The sequence below is a fragment of the Mustela nivalis genome (assembly GCF_964662115.1).
Source record: "Mustela nivalis genome assembly, chromosome: 7".
Classification (NCBI taxonomy): domain Eukaryota; kingdom Metazoa; phylum Chordata; class Mammalia; order Carnivora; family Mustelidae; genus Mustela; species Mustela nivalis.
The window spans coordinates 86,356,954-86,372,934 of NC_139026.1; the positions used below are offsets into that span (position 1 = coordinate 86,356,954).

Below are 15,981 nucleotides of genomic sequence, written 5' to 3' on the forward strand. Positions count from 1 at the left end.
CTACTATTATTGCATTATGTCGATGTGTTTCTTTGATTTTGTTATTGTTTTATATACTTGGTTGCTCCCACGTTAGGGGCATAGATATTTAAAATTGTTAGATATTCTTGTTGTACAGTCTCTTTGAATATGATATAGTGTCCTTCCTCATCTCTTATTATAGTCTTTGGCTTAAAATCTAATTGATCTGATATAAGGGTTGCCACCCCTGCTTTCTTCTGATGTCCATTAGCATGGTAAATTGCTTTCCACCCCCTCACTTTAAATCTGGAGGTGTCCTCCGGTCTAAAATGAGTTTCTTTTAGGCAATAAAGAGATGGGTTTTGTTTTTCTATCCATTCTGATACCCTGTGTTCTTTGATTGGGACATTTAGCCCATTAACATTGAGGGTAACTATTGAGAGATATGAATTTAGTGCCATTGTATTGCCTGTAATGTGACTGTTACTGCATATTGTCTCTGTTCCTTTCTGATCTACTACTAATTTTGGTGTCTCTCTTTGCTTAGAGGACCCCTTTCAATATTTCCTGTAGAGCTGGTTTGGTGTTTGCAAATTCTTTCAGTTTTTGTTTGTCCTGGAAGCTTTTTATCTCTCCTATTTTCAGTGATAGCCTAGCTGGATATAGTATTCTTGGCTGCATGTTCTTCTCGTTTAGTGCTCTGAATATATCATGCCAGCTATTTCTGGCCTGCCAGGTCTCTGTGGATATGACTGCTGCCAATCTAATATTTTTACCATTGTATGTTACAGACTTCTTTTCCCGGGCTGCTTTCAGGATTTTCTCTTTGTCACTAAGACTCGCAAATTTTACTATTAGGTGATGGGGTGTGGACTATTCTTGTTGATTTTGAGGGGGTTTCTCTGCACCTCCTGGATTTTGATGCTTGTTCCCTTTGTCATATTAGGGAAACTCTCCCCAATAATTCTCTCCAATATACCTTCTGCTCCCCTCTCTCTTTCTTCTTCTTCTGGAATCCCAATTATTCTAATGTTGTTTTGTCTTATGGTGTCACTTATCTCTCGAATTCTCCCCTCGTGGTCCAGTAGCTGTTTGTCCCTCTTTTGCTCAGCTTCCTTATTCTCTGTCATTTGGTCTTCTATATCACTAATTCTTTCTTCTGCCTCTTTTATCCTAGCAGTGAGAGCCTCCCTTTTTTATTGCACCTCATTAATAGCTTTTTTTATTTCAACTTCATTAGATTTTAGTTCTTTTATTTCTCCAGAAAGGGCGTTTATATCTCCGGAATGGGTTTCTCTAATATCTTCCATGCCTTTTTTGAGCCCAGCTAAAACCTTGAGAATCGTCATTCTGAACTCGATCTGACATATTAACAATGTCTGTATTGATTAGGTCCCTAGCCTTTGCTACTGCCTCTTGTTCTTTTTTTTGTGGTGAATTTTTCCGCCTTGTCATTTTGTCCAGATAAGAGTATATGAAGGAGCAAGTAAAATACTAAAAGAGTGGCAAAGACCCCAGGAAAATATGCTTTAAGGAAATCAGAAGAGACCCCAAGTCGTGGGGGGAGAAAGGGGATAAAAAGAGGTTCTGGGAAAAAAAAAAGAAACAATTAAAAACGAAAACAAAAGGAAAATGTGGTCCATATACACTATGGAGTATTATGCCTCCATCAGAAAGGATGAATACCCAACTTTTGTAGCAACATGGACGGGACTGGAAGAGATTATGCTGAGTGAAATAAGTCAAGCAGAGAGTCAATTATCACATGGTTTCACTTATTTGTGGAGCATAACAAATAGCATGGAGGACATGGGGAGTTAGAGAGAAGGGAGTTGGGGGCAATTGGAAGGGGAGGTGAACCACGAGAAACTATGGACTCTGAAAAACAATCTGAGGGGTTTAAAGTGGTGGGGGATGGGAGGTTGGGGGAGCCAGGTGGTGGGTATTATAGAGGGCATGGATTGCATGGAGCACTGGGTGTGGTGCGAAAATAATGAATACTGTTATGCTGAAAATAAATAAAAAATAAATTTAAAAAATGAAAACAAAGAACAAATATAAAAAAGAAAAATATTTATATAATTAGATAAACTAGTTTAAAAACGTTAAAAAAGAAAAGAGTAAAGTTAAAAAAAATTAGCAGAAGAAGAAAAAAAAGATTGAAAAAAGTTAAATTAACTGCAAGACTAAAGAATCATGGGAAGAAAGCCACGAGTTCCGTGCTTTGCTTTCTCCTCCTCTGGAATTCCACTGCTCTCCTTGGTATTGAACCTGCACTCCTTGGTAGGTGAACTTGGTCCTGGCTGGATTTCTTGTTGGTCTTCTGGAGGAGGGGCCTGTTGTAGTGATTCTCAAGTGTCTTTGCCCCAGGCAGAATTGCACTGCCCTTACCAGGGGCTGGTCTGAGTAATCCACTCAGGTTTGCTTTCGGGAGCTTTTGTTCCCTGAATGCTTTCCGTAAAGTTCCAGAGGATGGGAATGAAAATGGCAGCCTCCCAGTCTCCAGCCTGGAGGAGCTGAGGGCTCAGGACCCCACTCCTCAGTGCGCCCTCAGAGAATAGCACCCAATCACTCCCGTCTCCCTGGCCTCTGGCACGTTCTGAGCTCACCCACCCTGTGACTGGTTCAAGGTAACCCCGAGCTGAGAGCTCAGTCCTTGGCTCTGTCTCTGTAGCCGGCTTCCCCGCTCTAATACCTGTAAGCTCTGTGACACTCAGACACCCCCAATCCTTCTGTGACCCTGTGGGATCTGGGACCTTGCTGACCCCATGTGGGCTTCACCCCAGTTTAGCCTCTGGAGCGAAGTCCCTCAGCAGAACAGACTTTTAAATGTCCTGATTTATGCCCCATTGCTCCACCGCTTGCAGGTAGCCAGCCCCTCCCCCCATGGTCTATCTTCCCATCGCTTTGGATTCACTTCTCCACCAGTCATACTTTTCAGAAAGTGGTTGATTTTCTATTTCTAGAATTGCTGTTCTTCTTCTCTTCGATCTCCCGTTGGAGCTGTAGGTGTTTGCAATGTTTAGATAAGCTATCTAGCTGATCTCCTGCTACCTGATGTAGTCTCAGCCTGCTACTTCTCCGCCATCTTGACTCCTCCCCTAAACTTTATTTTTTCAGTGCTCCAAGATTCATTGTTTACGCATCACACCCAGTAGTCCATGCAATATGTGCCCTCCTTAATACACACCACCAGGCTTACCCAAACCCTACTCCTTCCCCTTCCCTGCAGTCCTATCGATGTGGATACAAAAATTGGGTATTCATCCTTTCTTATTGGAGGCATAATATCCCATTGTATATATGGACCATATCCTCTGCCCATTTTTTGATGTGGATTATCTATTTTTTAGTGTTGAGTATGAGGAGTTCTTATAGATCTTGGATATCAGCCCTTTGTCTGTAGTGTCATTTGCGAATATCCTCTCTCATTCCGTGAACTGCCTCTTTGTTTTTTTGTCTGTTTCCTTTGCTGTGCAGAAATTGAAGAAGACACAAAAAGATGGAAAAGCATTCCATGCTCATGGATCAGAAGAATAAACATTGTTAAAAATGTCTATACTGCCTAGAGCAATCTATACTTTCAATGCTATCCTGATCAAAATTCCACTGGCATTTTTCAAAGTGCTCCAACAAACAATCCTAAATTTTTTTCAAAGACTTTTTATTTATTTATTTGACAGAGAGAGATCACAGGTAGGCAGAGAGGCAGGCAGAGGCGGGGGGGAGATTTAACTGTGGAATAAGGAGATATGATTTGTCTCCTAATAAGGAGATCCTGGTGTTTGTTGGATGGACCTTGGATCATGAAGGAGCACAAGTAGGAGCAGGAAGACTTAGTGAGGAGGTCCTTAAGGTCATCTAATCAAGAAAGTACGGTGGCTTGTATAAAGGTGACAGCAGTAGAGATGGAAGGTGGTGGACAAACTGATAAAAGCAGAGCTGACAAATTCTTCCCAATCTCCTTACCCTCCTGTCAATGATTCTATACTTGGGGAGAAGCTTATGAGTAGAGTACTCTCTGGGCAACCCATCTTCCCCTGTCCTGCTTTTCTGGCCTCATGAGGCCTATGATCTCTCATCTTCCGCTCTCACTTAAATAAAGGAAGTGCCATGCACAGGGGAATAGGATCTGCAAAGAATGCCATTAGTGATGGAAGCCATAACAATTATTCCCTAAGATACTTTTTTTAATTTTATTTTTTTCAGTGTTCCAAGATTCAATGTTTATGTACCACATCTGGTGCTCCATGCAATATGTGCCCTCCCCAGTACCCACCACCAGACTCATCCAACACTCCATCCTCCTACCCTCCAAAACCTTCAGTTTGTTTCTCAGAGTCCAGTCTCTCATGGTGCTGGGAAAATTGGACAGCTATATGCAGAATAATTAAACTTGACCATTCTTTAACACCATACACAAAGATAAACTCAGAGTGGATAAAAGACCTCAATGTGAGGCAGGAATCTATCAAAATCCTAGAGGAGAACATAGGCAGTAACCTCTTCAACATCGGCCACAGCAACTTCTTTCAAGACATGTCTCCAAAGGAAAGAAAAGCAAAAAACTTTTGGGACTTCATCAAGATCAAAGGCTTCTTCAAAGAATGAGTCATTAATGTTGCTGTCACAAGTTGTTATCCATCATAACTTAATGAAGATAGACATCTATTTCACACCAAGTACAAACATGAATTCCAAATGATTACAGACTTAAATGTAAAAAGTTAAAAATTAAAGGCTAATAATGACATCTAGGAAACTTTTTAAAATCAAAGGTGAGGTATATCTTTACCTAGATAGGTAAATAGACTTAATGTTTATAATGTTTAATGTTTCATAACTTATTTATTTATGTATAAATACGTAAAAAAAAAACTTTGGCTTGGCAAAATATACCATTAAAAAAAGACAAGAGCACATAATAGAGCTGAAAAGACACTTGCTGCATAGAATACAAATGGTTAACATACCTGAAATGTAAAGTGCTCTAAAACATTAATAAAAACAGCAAACAAGCCAAAAGTAAAATGGGCTATGGATATGATCTTCACAAAACAACAAATGCAAATGGTCAACTAATATGTGAAAAGACATTAATATTGCCTACTAGTCAAAAGAATACAAACTGAAGGGGCATCTGGGTGGCTCAGTTGTTAAGCATCTGCCTTTCAGCTCAGGTCATGATCCCGGCATCCTGGGTTCAAGCCCTGCACTGGGCTTCCTGCTTGGCAAGAAGCCTGCTTCTTCATTTACCACTTCCCCTGCTTGTGTTTCCTCTAACTCTGTGTCTCTCTCTGTCAAATAAATAAAATCTTAAAAAAATACAAACTGAAATAAAAATATCATTATATAATAAACTATAATATATTGCAGACTCAGTAGGGGTTAAAGGGCACTCTTACTCTGCTGGTGAAAATGTAAAGTATACCTGGTAAACAATTTGGCAACGTCAATTAGAATTAGAAATATGTATACACTTTACAATTCTATTTCTGGGAATCAATTCCAGAGAAATAAAAACACTAAGTTTCTGTACTATGTACTGAGAAATGTTTATTGTAGAATTTTTTGTAGTGGTTAAAAAAATTGAAACAAAGTTGCTTCCATATTTTAGCTAAGCAAAATATGTCAAAATGAGAAAGACAAATACTATATGATTTCACTTATACATGGTCTAAAAACAAAACAAATGCCAAACTGTGGAAAGAACCAAGAGGCCCTTCAATGAACAAATGAATAAAGAAGATATGGTCCATATATACAATGGAGTATTATGCCTCCATCAGAAAGGATGAATACCCAACTTTTGTAGCAACATGGACAGGACTGGAAGAGATTATGCTGAGTGAAATAAGTCAAGCAGAAAGAGTCCATTATCATATGGTTTCACTTACTTGTGGAACATAAGCAATAGCATGGAGGACATTGGGAATTGGAGAGAAGTGAGTTGGAGGAACTTGGAGGGGGAGACGAACCATGAGAGACTGTGGAATCTGAGAAAAAAACAGGGTTTTGGAAGGAAGGGATTTTGGAGGGGAACCCCAAAAGGAGTTGGGTGAGCCTGGTGGTGGGTATTATGGAGGGCACATATTGCATGGAGCACTGGGTGTGGTGCGTAAACAATGAATGCTGGGACACTGAAAAGAAATAAAATAAAATAAAGTGGAAAAAAAAAACAAATGAATAAGCAAATAAGCAAAAATCAAAATCTGACCTGTAAATACAAATAATTGATGATTGCTGGAAGGAAGATGGGTCAGGGGATGGGCAAAATCGGTGAAGGGGAGTGGGAGATACAGGCTTCCAGCTATGAAAGTAATAAATCCAGGAATAAAAGACACAGCATAAGGAATATGATATTGTAATAGTGTTGTATTATGACAGAAGGTAGCTACACGTGTGGTGAGCCTAACATAAGATATAAAAGTTGAATCACTACGTTGTAAACCTGAAACTAATGTAACATTGTATGTCAACTATACTCATATAAACACTTTTTTTTTTTTTTAATGGAAGCAAAGTGAATCCATATGTAGGGAAATGGCTTGAGAAATTAGGACACATTCACAAGATGGGATTTAATGCTGACACACAAAAAAATGAATTGGAGCTATGCCATTTGACATGTAATAAGTTTTATAAATTATTAATGAATGAGAAAAGAAAATATGTATTATATTATATATAGTTTTTAAACAGAGATGGAAAAGCTTCTATATATGCACATAGATGACAGAATACGTGTGCAGAAACTCGAACATGAATATATAAGACAAAGAAAGCTAAGAAAGATAAATACTTTGTGGTTAACAATGGGTTACCTTGAGTAGAGAATAAGTAGGAGAAAATGTTGAAGGGTAGCGACTCCTCCTGCCCCCCAAAATCACCAGGAAATAGACTGTATGATAGGATCCCATTCAGGTATTTATATAAAATGGTGTCTGGATAAATTAATATATGTAAAAATTATTTTAAAAACACTACACAGAGATGAACCATGAGAGACTATGGACTCTGAAAAACAATCTGTGGAGGGCACGTATTGCATGGAGCACTGGGGATGGTGCATAAACAATGAATTCTAGCACACTGAGAATTAAAATAAAAAATTTTTAAAAACAGTACACAGAAATTAAATATACACGCTTCAGTTAAGAGAAATATAAACTCCTAGAAAAATTCCCTAGATTATTTGAGATAAAATTCATCCATTACTATTATTTCTTTTATGTGTAATTCTTTCCTTCTTTGGTTCTGATTTTAGCTTTCAGGTCATGTTAATTTGAATTCTAGGCCTCAACAGAGCATTATAGAAGAATATAAGATAGAAGGAGTTACTAGATTTCTTTTTTTAAAAATTTTTATTGTGTTCATGTCAGTCACCCTACAATACGTCATTAGTTTTTGATGCAGTGTTCCATGACTCATTGTTTATGCATAACACCCAGTGCTCCATGTAATATGTACCCTCCTTAATACCCATCACCAGGCTTACCCATTCCCCCATGCCCCTCTCCTCTAAAACCCTCAGTTTGTTTCTTGGAGTCCACAGTCTCTCATGGTTCATTTCCCTCTCTGATTTACCCCCTTTGCTTTTCCTTTCCTTCTCCTAATGTCCTCCATGTTATTCCTTATGTTCCCCAAGTAAGTGAAAGCATATGATAAACTAGCTTTCTTCCATTAGAGAGATAGCATGCCAAGCAAGGTAGACATTGTAGCTTTAGAGGGATTGGAGGTTCATTTTTTCAAGGTCCTCCAAATTCTCCATGATGTCATTATTCCAATTATTCAGATGATGCAATTACCTGATAAACATCTAATTCTCCTATAAGCAACCTGTTGTGATAGTAAATTCATGGAACCAGTCTGAGTTATTTTGTATAGACTCTACTTTGTGTCTATAAAATGAAAGATATCCTTTCAGCATAGGAAAAGAAAGGCCCTGAAGTTCATTCTGTACCTGAAGATCAAAAATCAAGAAATGAAATAATTATCTTGACAATAGAAGACCTGTAGTCTTGGCATTTCTCTTTCTCTTGGACTTGCTTAATTTTAGCATTTTCTCCTTATTCAGAGGCTTAGCACAAGTCCACTGTCTCAGGCAATCATGGGCTTTAAGGGTGGCAATTATATATCATGAGCAGAAAAAAAAAATGAAAAGACAATTCACTTCATTGTACAGATCTTAGCACAATAATTATTTCTACATATCCTTACTTCCCTGAGAGGAGTTGTTTACAAATCAGTCTCCAGTTCCAATTTCAAAACTAATTTTCTTTCTTTGAAAGCAACAGAAACTGCCTGTGGATAACCTGATTAAAGGCAGAAAAGGAAGGTTTTTTTGGGGGGGGGGGGATGACTCATAAAACAGAAGAGAAAGGGTAGCATACTAAATACTTTGTTTTCTCAAATCTTAACCAAATAACTAATTCTAAACACTTTGTATTTCACTAATTCAGTTGACTTAATTTCACCTTTGATACCGGTATCAGTTACCATTCTTTGATTGTGAGCAACTGCATCTGATAGTAAATAATTTTAAGAAGGATCCATGAGCTTTGTAGACTTAATGGAGAGGGCATACTAAGAGTATGTTCAAACTGCATAGGTTAAACTCCAGCTCCACCATTTCCTTGCTGTGAGTCACTGGACAGGCAAACGTCTTCATTTCCTCACCAGTAAAGGAAAATTAACAATAAACCTATCTCATACCTGTTGAGATGATTAAGTAGGGTAACAAAAGTAAGGTACTGTATTAGTTTTCGATTGCCCTATAACAAATTACCACAAATGTAGTGACTTAAAATGGCAAAAATATATTATCTCAGAGATCTTTATATATCAGAATCTGGATGGGCTCAACTGATTCCATTCTTCTGGATCACACAAGGCCCAATCAAGCCAATAATGCTTATATTATCTTTGACCTTCCCTTCTGGCTTGTTGTTCCTGACTACAGCGGGAGAATTTTCCCTGCTTTTAAGGATTCATGTGATTAGACCGAACCCACCTGGATAATCCAGGATACTCTCCCTATTTTAAGGTCTATAATTTTATACATCTGCTCAATCCCTAATGCCATATAACATATTCATAGTTTCCAGGGATTTAGGAGGAGCTCTTTGGGGGGCCAGCCTGTCTATCACAGGAACTTATTAGCACACTTTTTTTTTTTTTTTTTTTTTTTGTTTAGAAGCAAATTCAAGTTATTTTAATGTACAAACAAAATGGATCAAGGGGTAAAAATCTTCCTTTACATGTAGTACGTTCTGGCTGAGAAAAGCAGGAGTAACAATTGAGCAATATTCAGAGTGAAGTAAATCTGGAAATGGTAGACTCTGTTGGGATTGGGGGGAGGGCCATGGGAGGGGCACACTGTCAGCATAGCCGATCCTGTTAACATGTAAGAGTAGCCTCGTAGGTTGAATTTCTAGTAGCTTCATGGTAAATGCATCCGAATAAGCCATACTGGATTGCAGTGTTTGTTTCTTTAGGGTGTTTAAGGACTTCCTTTCTCCCACGATTCCTCCTGACTGTACACAGCACCCACCTCCAGTCCGAGCATGCTGCCGCCCCCGGGTAGACCCAGAGACCCCCACTTCAGTTCCTCGTCTCTTGTGCCCATGTTCATTGAATCCAAACACATCCAAAAAGGGTAAGGCAGTTTTAAAAATGTGAAAACATTTTAAAATGATAGCAGGGAATTCTTAGATATAGCCAATGCCTTTTACTTAACCGTGCCCAGCAGGCTGGGTGCGTTGAAAAGCCCAAATATTTTTTTTTTAATTTTTTATTTTTTATAAACATATATTTTTATCCCCAGGGGTACAGGTCTGTGACTCACCAGGTTTACACACTTCACAGCACTCACCAAATCACATACCCTCCCCAATGTCCATAATCCCACCCCCTTCTCCCAAACCCCCTCCCCCCAGCAATCCTCAGTTTGTTTTGTGAGATTAAGAGTCACTTATGGTTTGTCTCCCTCCCAATCCCATCTTGTTTCATTTATTCTTCTTCTACCCACTTAAGCCTCCATGTTGCATCACCACTTCCTCAAATATTTTGAACAAACTCAAACGGATCTAACAAGGGTAACCAGCTTGGAATCTAGCAACTTGCCAATGTGTTTACTGATCTGGGGGCTTGTTTTTCTTCTCTTCTTTTAAATAAGTGGCAGTTAATTGGCATCATACCAAACATTGAAGAATGGAGGATTTATTTATTGTCACTGGGAATCTGACCACTATAATTGTCCTTTTTTTTTTTTTTTTTTTTTTTTTTTTGTATTCTAGGTATTCCATTTTTGGAATGGATTTATGGCTTTTCTTTTTTAAGTGGAAGTTAAATTTGTTCTAATGCCCATTCCCTAAAGCCAACAGAGATTTGTAGATATAAAGGGATCTTGTTTGGAGAAGGAAACAGGTTTGAAAAAAACCAAGCAAGTCCCTTAGCACTTGGGTCCGTTTCTCTTGAAGGAAGCGGAGCTTGGGGGGGTCCCACAGACCCTGCAGGTTTCTGTTGGCTCGACTCTTCAATTACATAATCTTATGCTTTAATACATAACTGTATTGGATGTGAGAGTAATGTACCTGTATAGTCACTGTTCTATATATTAACATTTAACACTGCTGTGATTGCTCAAGGGCATTTTATGTTATGGCTTTAAAGCAAAGGCATGATTATTAGAAAACTATTTAAGCTTTTTTTTCCTTTGAAAAACAAGCTCCTTCTACAGAATATAAGCAACAGTAGTGACTGTGGTTTAGCCCACCAATCTTGATGACTAAAAGTAGCTGATGCATTGTGCATATGATGCTTGAGATGGTTTTTGCAAAAGCAGAAATCACTGCAAGGTAATTAATTACAATAGATAAAAGTGGTATTTTAAACCTTTGAAATAAATGGATGTAACTGTACCTTGGTACAGCTTTCACTTGTTTAGTTTTTAAACGTTAGTATAATCTGAATAAATTTAATATAAAATGTTGCCAAATTCAATGTAGAAAGAATGTGACAACACACCTTGGGTAGTTCTGTTTGTGTTTTTGCATATTGTAAAAGCAGTGTCACAGCTGAAAATAAAGACATCGTTTCTAAAGGTAAATTATTGTGGTTTAGTTGCTAGTTTGTACTGAGAGTTGACCTCTCCCTGTGCAGTTTTTTTGTTCTAAACTTGTATAAATAACAATCGTGTATGTGTCTCCCTTCTACCTTGTAACAATTGCTTCAGCCTACATTATAAATAAAGAACCACTAGAAAAAGTCCTGGATGTCAAGACTTATTAAAATTCAGTTGCAAGTCTTTGTCAGCTGTTAGGAGGCGCACTGAGACATCAACTGAGCTTTCTTGGGAAACCGACAGAATGTCATTTCTGGGGTGGCCCCCAGCCCTAAGAACATTAGCGGCCTCCACTCCTGAACTGTCTGGATGTGATTCTAGTGAGTATCACCATCTAAAAGCTGATGGGTTTGGCTGATGGGTTTTAGAAATGGCTCTACCTTTCAAAGAAACTTTCCCAACACTTTAGGGTTCTGCTGTCCCCTTACCTGGGAGTGCGCAGACCATCCAAGCTACAGGAGAGCAGGCAGAGCTGGGAACCTGTTCTGGAGAAGTTTCACTCCAGCTCCCAAACCTCCGCCCCTGAGCAAAGCCCATAAACTCCATGCTGATTTGTTTAATGTGTGCGGCTTACAGTTATCCTTTTAATCACACTAAAATGTCATTTCTGGCATCTTTACAAAACCAAAAAGGTAATCTCGAGTCCTCGGTATCTGCATACCTCCTCCCGACTTCATATTCCTCTATCACTAGCCTTCAACTACAGTTTGTTCCACTAAACATATCCTCAGAGTAAATCTCGAATCTGGTTCTGCTGTTCTCCCTGATAACTTGTGCTGCAACAGGACTTCCTGGGGTAGACGACACTTGGCCACACTTCCCATACTTCTGTGCGCAAGTGGGAAGAAACGAAGCGCACAGCTGCTTGGTGTCATGCTGACCCTCGGAAGAACACAGCAGTCATACCGTGTTGAGTTATTACTTTTATTAGGGCAAGTGTGTCTATGTTCTGTAACTTATTTCACTTGCACGTACGACTGGCTAGTGAGCCGTCTCCCTCTCCCTCTACATGGGCCGCTCCCGGGGCCTGGTCACAATGTGCCACCACAGTGGGGGCAGATCACCTTCCTTCCGGGCCGGGGGCAAAGCTTCAGTGCTGGGACCACCAGCTGGGGTTTCCTCCTGCAGCTGCTTAACCTCCCGCTCCCAGCTTTCCATCCGCAGCTTCTTCCACTGCTCTCTCTTGGCGAAGTAATCAGGATACATTGCCTTCTCGGACGGGTGCCAGTCATCTAAGCACCATTCGGGCACCTTGTAACACTCGTATCTCTCATAGGAGGTCCCTCCTGGAGAATCAGGGAAGATGTAAGGTTGGGGATGCTGATTGTTCCAGAATTCTTCCTCTGCGGCCCTCAACAGCTGGGTGGCCTTCACCATGTCCTTCTCATTCTTATGTTCTTCAAACCGGGCTCTCATCAAACAGGCAAAGTACCGGTATTTGTCCCTGTGGACGCAATACGATTCCAGGTGGCGCAGCGCCCGCTTGTAAAGCCGCAACACCTTCTGCTGGTGGGTCAGGTAAGCACCCGGCGCGCAGAACGCCATGACGACCCGCTTCCTCCAGCGGCCGCGGAGGCTCCCCTATTAGCACACTTTTTGACATGAGTTAAGAAATGTAACAAATTAGCTATTGTTACAATAGTTACTATATTGTAACTATATACACAATAGTAACAATAGTTACTATAACTATATATAATACTATATTGTAACTATATATATAACAATTGTTACTATATTGTTACTGTATTAATATGACCTAATGAAGGACAACTGCTAGGGGAGCTGGATTTCATGGTGTCTTTAGGCATTATGCTCAGATTGACTCTGTTCTAAATGCTGTCTTTTCTTGTTGTTTATTCCTGCTAAGTACTCGAATTTCCTAGAGTAAGATTCTGAATAACCTCACTTGGGTCTTGGTTTTAATTCTTACCTCAGCTCACTGTTAGGAGAAAGGGACAGAAAAGTTAGCCTATTTTAGGCTACAGGATCACCCTGTTTTACAGATAAGAATTTGAAAGAACTAGTTTTCCTAAGGATTTAGATGTAATTATTTGAAGAAGTGTGAAGGAGTAATGAGAAGCCAATAGCAACAGATGCCCACATAGACATGAAAAATAAATTAACATTTTTATAAAATGATCCCTTAAAAAAGAAGGCTATCTGATTCATTTCTCCTTTTCTGAACAAGAATGTACACTAATCATCCTGAGATATTAGTTTTCTGTCCTCTTCATAACCATCTTCAAGAAAATAAATGCCACCACATTCTCTGTAGCATCTAACATCATGGACAACGAAGAAACTCTCCTTAAAGTTCATTATTTGATCATGTAGCATACTAGTTCAGTTCCCTTTAGTCATGACTTGGGGTCTATCACATGAGAGAATGAAAATATTTTCTGAACATTCTTCCCAATGCTGTCTTCACCTCCTTGTTCTGCAGGCTATAAATGAGGGGATTTAGCATGGGAGTGACCACACTGTACTGTAAAGAGAATATCATCTCCAGAGGGGAGCCTGAAGTTGGCAAGAGGTAGCTGAGGAAACCTGAGCTATAGAACAAAGTCACAGTAGTGAGGTGGGAGGAGCAGGTGGAGAAGGCCTTGCCTCTGCCTGAGGTAGAGCTAATGCTCAGGATGGTGGAGACAATTCGGACATAGGAGGAAAAAATCATAATGAAGGTTCCAAAGAAATGTAGGACAGAGGAGCAGAGCAGGAGTGTGAAGTTGATGGACGTATCAGAGCAAGACAGAGGGAAGAGAGAAGACAGCTCACAGCTGAAGTGAGGAATAGTCTGGTCCTCACAGTAGTCTAAATTGACAGCCAAGAGGATATTGATGAGAGCATCAGCAAAGGCCAGGCCCCAGGAACCCCACACCATCCCAACACAGAGCTGGTTGCTCATCACCTGTCCATAGAGCAGAGGGGAGGTGATGGCTACATAGCGGTCATAGGCCATCACAGCCAGCAAACAGGCCTCAGTACCTCCGGTGGCAAAGACAAAGAAGGCCTGAGCCAGACAGCTCTCTACAAAGATGGTTTTGCTTTCAGAAAGTAGATTCTCCAGCATCTTGGGGACTGTGACAGATGAGTGGCAGAGGTCCAGGAAGGAGAGCTGTCTCAAAAAGAAGTACATGGGCATGTGAAGGTGGGAATCAGCCTTAATCACCAGCAGCATCAAGAAATTTCCCATCAGAGTGAAGAGATAAATCAGAAGGAATAGCATGAAGAGTATGTCCTGAATTTGGGGGTCAGTAGATAGTCCAAGGAGAATGAACTCACTGATAGCACTGTAGTTTTTCATTGCCATCTAGAGAAGTATTCTCTCTGGAAAACAAGAAGATCCACCAAAAGTCTTTCAGTGCCTCTCAGTACCCCACCACCTTGATCTTATTCTACATGAATATCTTTTCATTACTGTCTCACAATCCACATTCAGTTATTTAAAAGTTAATTTCTTGGTCATCATCTTGTCATTGATATTTTAAATAAGGCAAGATCCTATTTTTGATTATAATCTTTTTTTGGAGCCATAATCCTTTTATGTAGTTTAGAGTGATACATTTGAAAAGAAGTTTCCTGATATGAGAAGAAGGCAGAGAAGAAAATTTCAGGAGTGAATTACTTGAGAAGTTGAGGTAGGATTAAGTTTAGATTAAAAGGACTTAGGTAGGAGCAGAGATATTTTGTCTAGTCTATGTCTAGGAGAGATGGTCAAGAGTGCAAGAAGTGAGTTTCCATTTGACTGTTTCTATTTGTTTTCAATAAAGTGTAAATGAGATTATTCGTTGTGCTTATGTATGTGTGTGAGCATGCCCATATCTACACAATAAATTATAATGGTATTGATAATGATAAAAGTATGCACACTGGAAGGGGAGGTGAACCAGGAGAGACTATGGACTCTGAAAAACAATCTGAGGGGTTTGAAAGGGCTGGGGGTTGGAGGTTGGGGGAACCAGGTGGTGGGTATTAGAGAGGTCACAGATTGCATGGAGCACTGGGTGTGGTGCAAAAACAATGAATACTGTTACACTGAAAATAAAATAAAAATTTTAAAAAAAATCATGGGCATAGAAGCCATGATTAAGTGTAAGAAACTATTATAGGATAGGAGGACAATAAGACATCAAGGAATTAGAAACGACGTGGAATTAGATTGTTCTGGATTGTTCTAATTTTAAATTTCCTTCATTTTATTTAATGGTTTCATATTGTAATTTAATTTTAACATACATTCACAAAATAATAATAAAGTTTTAAAAATTGGTAGCCTAGATCATGATACCCAGTGATGTTCTAGGTGGGATTCTATGGGCAGTGCTATGACTACAATGGGTCATGAGAAGCTCTTCCTACTTAATAGGACAATGCTTTGATTGGATCACCATGCTAACCCTAAAAATCACATATTCAGGAATATATGTAGTCACCACTCCTGTCTAGGCCATTATTGCAGATTTTAAGGCCCACACGTGGTTCTCTAAACTCTCACTTCATACTTTGAAACTTGTGCATATATCCACATACTGGCCTGTTATTTTATTTTAAATTTTATTTTTTCAGTGTTTCAAGATTTGTTTATGTACCACACCCAGTGCTCCATGCATTATGTGCCCTCCTTAGTACTCACCACCAGGCTCACCTAACTCCCTACCCCCCTCCCCTCCAAAACCCTCAGTTTGTTTCTCAGAGTCCACAGTCTCTCATGGTTCATCTCCCCCTCTGATTTCCCCTAATTCACTTTTCCTTTCCTTCTCCTAATGTCCTCCATGTTATTCCTTATGCTCCACAAGTAAGTGAAACCATATGAAAATTGACTCTCTCCTTGGCTTATTTCACTCAGCATAGTCTCCTCCAGTCTCATTCATGTTGATACAAAAGTTGGGTAT

The 15,981-nt window shown here is 39.5% G+C and overlaps 2 protein-coding genes across 2 annotated transcripts; both read right to left on the reverse strand.

Annotated features, from left to right (window-relative positions):
• Positions 1-11,996: 11,996 nt before the first annotated feature.
• LOC309869660 (NADH dehydrogenase [ubiquinone] 1 beta subcomplex subunit 9) lies at positions 11,997-12,670 on the reverse strand. Its single transcript, XM_082741095.1, has one exon. The coding sequence runs from the start codon at positions 12,629-12,631 to the stop codon at positions 12,092-12,094; it is 540 nt and encodes a 179-aa protein (XP_082597221.1). The 5' UTR covers positions 12,632-12,670; the 3' UTR covers positions 11,997-12,091.
• Positions 12,671-13,463: 793 nt separating this feature from the next.
• LOC309869656 (olfactory receptor 8S1-like) lies at positions 13,464-14,399 on the reverse strand (the record flags this gene model as incomplete). Its single annotated transcript, XM_082741091.1, has 1 exon — positions 13,464-14,399. The coding sequence occupies one exon, from the start codon at positions 14,397-14,399 to the stop codon at positions 13,464-13,466; it is 936 nt and encodes a 311-aa protein (XP_082597217.1).
• Between the last annotated feature and the right edge of the window lie 1,582 nt (positions 14,400-15,981).

What these genes read in the sequence shown, in the direction of transcription:
- LOC309869660 (XM_082741095.1), bottom strand. Translation starts at nt 12,631, where the DNA reads ATGGCGTTCTGCGCGCCGGGTGCTTACCTGACCCACCAGCAGAAGGTG.